This window comes from Cyclopterus lumpus, chromosome 12, assembly GCF_009769545.1.
Source record: "Cyclopterus lumpus isolate fCycLum1 chromosome 12, fCycLum1.pri, whole genome shotgun sequence".
In the NCBI taxonomy this organism is placed as follows: Eukaryota; Metazoa; Chordata; class Actinopteri; order Perciformes; family Cyclopteridae; genus Cyclopterus; species Cyclopterus lumpus.
This window is the reverse complement of record NC_046977.1, coordinates 21,340,867-21,345,037: the sequence shown is the minus strand read 5'-3', so window position 1 is coordinate 21,345,037 and position 4,171 is coordinate 21,340,867. Positions and strand designations below refer to the sequence as shown.

The following is a 4,171-nucleotide window of genomic DNA, read 5'->3' as shown; positions in this document are numbered from 1 at the left end:
AGTCGTTGTGACTTCACGTCTCATAGGGTCCATTGGACCTGGAGGTGTCTGATGCTGGTGAACCGGCCTCCCATTGGCCCTGCTGATGCCCCGCCCCCCTCCTCTCTACCTCCTTCTGTTTCATGGATTGGAGTTCCATTCATACATTGTCATATTCATGTAATGTGTTTATGTAACTCTGTAACTCTGTTCATTCTGTACACATGACATCTATTCATCTGTCCATCCGGGGAGAGTGATCCTCCTCTGTTGCTCTCCTGAAGGGTTCTTCCCTTTTTTCCCTGTCAAAGGTTATTTTTGGGGAGTTTTTCCTGATTCGATGTGAGGTCAAAGGTCAGGGATGTCGTATGTGTACAGATTGTAAAGCCCTCTGAGGATAATTTGTAATTTGTGATATTGGGCTATACAAAATAAACTGAATTGAAATGAAAATCTTCCACACAGTGACATATTTCCCCTCCCTTCCATATCCCTGTTTTATTACTGTATTGGCCCTATTATAAAATAGTACTGGTGGTCGTATTATACATATTTACGTATTCACATTCGATATTCTTTTAGATCGGAGCAAGTACTGGTGTAACGCCGGCTCCTTCAGAGAGTGGTGCATTATGGGTAATTTAACGCCTTAATGTTACTCGGTTAGTGAGTGTCCCCAGCTGCAGGAGCTTGTTACATGTTTAACTGCATTGAGGGAGTCATGTTTTTGAGGGTTTATCTAATGGATCCCCATTAAATCCTTCAGGTCTATTAAATATGACTGATGAAATTGATTCCTGTTTACACCGTCTCCTGCCCTCTGTTGGCCACTAACACTACAGTGAGCTTTGAGCAAATGTAAAGTCAATATCAACTTTTTTACAAAGAAAATAACTAGTTCTTTTCACTGGTACGATCTTTGTTTTGTTATTAATAGAATGGATTCTGTCTTTCTATATTGCCACTGGGGGGCGCCAAATTCAAAGGTTGGACACAGAAGCTTTAAAGCTTACTTATCAACTCAAACCGAAATACAACCAAAACATTAAATAAATATCAGGAACTTTCTTTAAAAAAATATAATTGTGTAAGCATGAACAGCAGCTGTTCAGTGGGCCGATTAGAGAATGGAGGTTTGATCCTGGGTTCAGCATCAGGAATCCACAGCAGTCACTCAGTCCACTTTCTTTGGCTTGCGATTCTTCCACATGATGACTGCAGTGAAGGCCCCTGTGGAGATGAGAGCGCTTTTCACTTTAACATACACACACTTCATTTGAAACATGCAGAGCTTGAGAGGCGTTGTCTGTAGAACGCAGACTCACCGATACAGAGGAGCAGCACTACGGCTGCAATGCCAGGCAGAATGACGGAGTACTCTCGAGGAAGGAAATACTTGTGCAGCGTGTGTTCATTGTCCATGAAAGGCTGGAAAAGGACCAAATAGCACAACATATATTACATTTGATACTTTTGTGAAAATAAGTGCAAGTGTGAATGATTTTGACAGAATAATTGATTCAAGGGAGCAGGTGATGCAACGGGTTGTTTAATAAACTGTAATAAACAGAAAGGTTGAAATGAGGGTCTTTAGGGACGTAAGCAGAACCTACCAGGATGATGACCCAGACAGAGTAGTATGTAAACAGCAGGAGGCTGAAGACAACAAGACTCATGCCAACCGCTTGATCCACTCCTGTAGCCTGAAAATTAAAAACTAAGCAATGAACATATCCCAGATAAACTTGAATGAATTTGAGCTAACGGTGCATTATTGTTTTTATAACTTAAAGGAATACTCCATTAATGGCGACATCTTTCAACATAAATAAAACATCTTCTATTTGAACTAAATGCCCTCATCACTCAACAACTCCGATGACATCACCAGGGGGTTGTTTGTAAGGCTGCAGCCAACCATTATTATCAATTGATCTTCCAATTATTTTCAAGATCCATCATTTGTTTTATAAAATGTCAGGATAGTGACTTTGAGTTTCTCAAAGTAAATGTCTTGTTTTGTCAGTCACAGTTACTGAGAGACTGGTAACTGTTCCAGGCAATTCAACCCCACATAAAGCATGTACAACTTAAATAATCCCTCTATAATGCCAGTTGTTACTGAGAGACTGATAACTGTTCCAGACATTCAGATATCTGTCAAATAACCATAAGGCCGAGATCACATTGGGTTTATGATTAAATAATTCAAACTATTTCATTGTGGAAGGAGTGGCACGTGTATAACGTACTATTCATTGGCTGGAACGTTACAGTAAACCGGAGACGAAAGGCTCACGTTAACAACAATGGCGTCTACGCAAAGTGAAGTCACCAAGCGTACGGGAAGCCAACGTTAACCTCTCAGTCACAACCTGGAAGACACGCTACCGCTAGCTAGCTGCTCAACAGTGTGCTACCGTTAGCTAGCTGTTCAACGGTGTGCTACCGCTAGCTAGCTGCTCAACGGCGTGCTACCGTTAGCTAGCTGTTCAACCATGTGCGACCGCTAGCTAGCTGCTCCACGGTGTGCTACCGTTAGCTAGCTGTTCAACGGTGTGCTACCGCTAGCTAGCTGCTCCACGGTGTGCTACCGTTAGGTAGCTGCTCAACGGTGAGCTATTCCACGCGCTGTGGCTTCAAAGAGCCGCCGTAAAGTCTCTCTCTTACCATTTCTGTTCGCTGACGCTTCCTGCTGTTCTTCTTCCTGCTGAACAATCCGGTAGACAGGAATCACCTGAGAGTCTCTGCTGCCCCCTACTGGTTGAGCTGCAAAACACACGTTATGAAGATAATGAAGCTGCTGCATGTACAGGCTGTGTATATGGATTTTAAATCTTGTTTTTCTGTTACATGTTAGCTCAGGCGTCGCCGTTTTGAGAGCCGTTGAGAGGAAATGCTCAAAATCTCATATTATGCAACTGTAAATTAAGGTTTTTATTCTGATAGGCAACACATAGTGTATACTAGTAATAATTAAAATAATCATAAGAATAATCATTGATCTATTATATTTATCATAATTAACTCTGCATGTAGCATATTTAAAAACAATAATAAAAAAACATTTTTGAGATAAAACTAAAAACTAAAAACACAATAAAACAACTAACAAACTAAAATGTCATAAAATATCAATTTAATCACAGAATAGCAATTATCAAGTGTTTTTTTCCCCAAAGAGATTTAGAAGATGGCAGAGTTTGCAGCCAGATCTCCTCCAGCAGGTCATTCTGCAGCGTAGCTCTGACGGCTCTATCACCGTTGTTAAAAGATCTAGAGCGTAGAACAACAAGGTACGACGCATCTGAAGATCTTAGGTTGCAGGAAGGGATAAAGGGCAATAAAAGATCTTAACGATGTTAGGGACAAGGCCTCTCGGGATTCTGTAAGTAATCAATAACATATTGATGGTAGCCAATGGCAGCCAGGATCTGTGAAATGTGATCATGTTTCCTAATGCCGTTCTAAACTATGTCCAAGAGTTAATACTCCATTGGCCACACGGAGACTCCAATCAAGTTCTAGACACATCTCAAGGGTCATTTAAAACACCATGCCCCTGACCACAATTTGGAGTAAACAAGAGATTTCAGTTTTGCAAATGTTTTTATAAATTTGCAAACATTTCTAAAAACATGTTTTCACTTTCTCCCAAAAGGTAATTCAATGTTGATGGGAAACAGACAATGTAGTGTGCAAAAAGTGAAAGGGTCTGAATACCTTCTGAAGCCACTTTATGTATGATCTTGCATTTTCTGTTTAATAAACTCACAATCTTGTGGTGTTTTTATGATTAGAGTTTATTATTTCATATATGAAGTGCATGGGCACCAGTCATGTTTATATGACCAATTATGAAATCCACATCAAATACAGAATGATGATTATTCCAGGCTTTACCATTTTATTTGGTATGCATGTTTATGCAAATCAGAATTCATTGCTCCTTCATTACTCACGTTACCGTTATTAATAGCACAAAAAAATCTAAATTCTTGACCTTTACATGTATTTCCCGGCATTCTAATACAAGTAGAGAAAACATTTGCATTTCATAAACATAATAAAATATAAATATCGTAATATAAATCACATATATATATACACACATATATATATATATGAATCTATTTTAGAACGCTGATTGGCTAAATTGTATATCACTCATTTATATCTTTAATCAGTAATA

The 4,171-nt window shown here is 39.3% G+C and overlaps 1 protein-coding gene across 1 annotated transcript; it reads right to left on the bottom strand.

Annotated features, from left to right (window-relative positions):
* Positions 1-447: 447 nt before the first annotated feature.
* dpm2 (dolichyl-phosphate mannosyltransferase subunit 2, regulatory) lies at positions 448-2,710 on the bottom strand. The gene is made up of 4 exons (XM_034547639.1): positions 2,650-2,710; positions 1,593-1,682; positions 1,305-1,407; positions 448-1,209 (listed from the first exon to the last, which is right to left on the bottom strand). Exons 1-4 carry the CDS (start codon positions 2,650-2,652, stop codon positions 1,154-1,156), a joined length of 252 nt encoding a protein of 83 aa, XP_034403530.1. The 5' UTR covers positions 2,653-2,710; the 3' UTR covers positions 448-1,153.
* Positions 2,711-4,171: the final 1,461 nt, after the last annotated feature.

Excerpts from the sequence above, each read along its gene's own strand:
- dpm2 (XM_034547639.1), bottom strand. Across the intron at positions 1,408-1,592 it reads CTGTCTGGGTCATCATCCTG|CCTTTCATGGACAATGAACA; the intron begins GTAGGTTCTGCT and ends GTCCTTTTCCAG. Across the intron at positions 1,210-1,304 it reads AGTGCTGCTCCTCTGTATCG|GGGCCTTCACTGCAGTCATC; the intron begins GTGAGTCTGCGT and ends TCATCTCCACAG.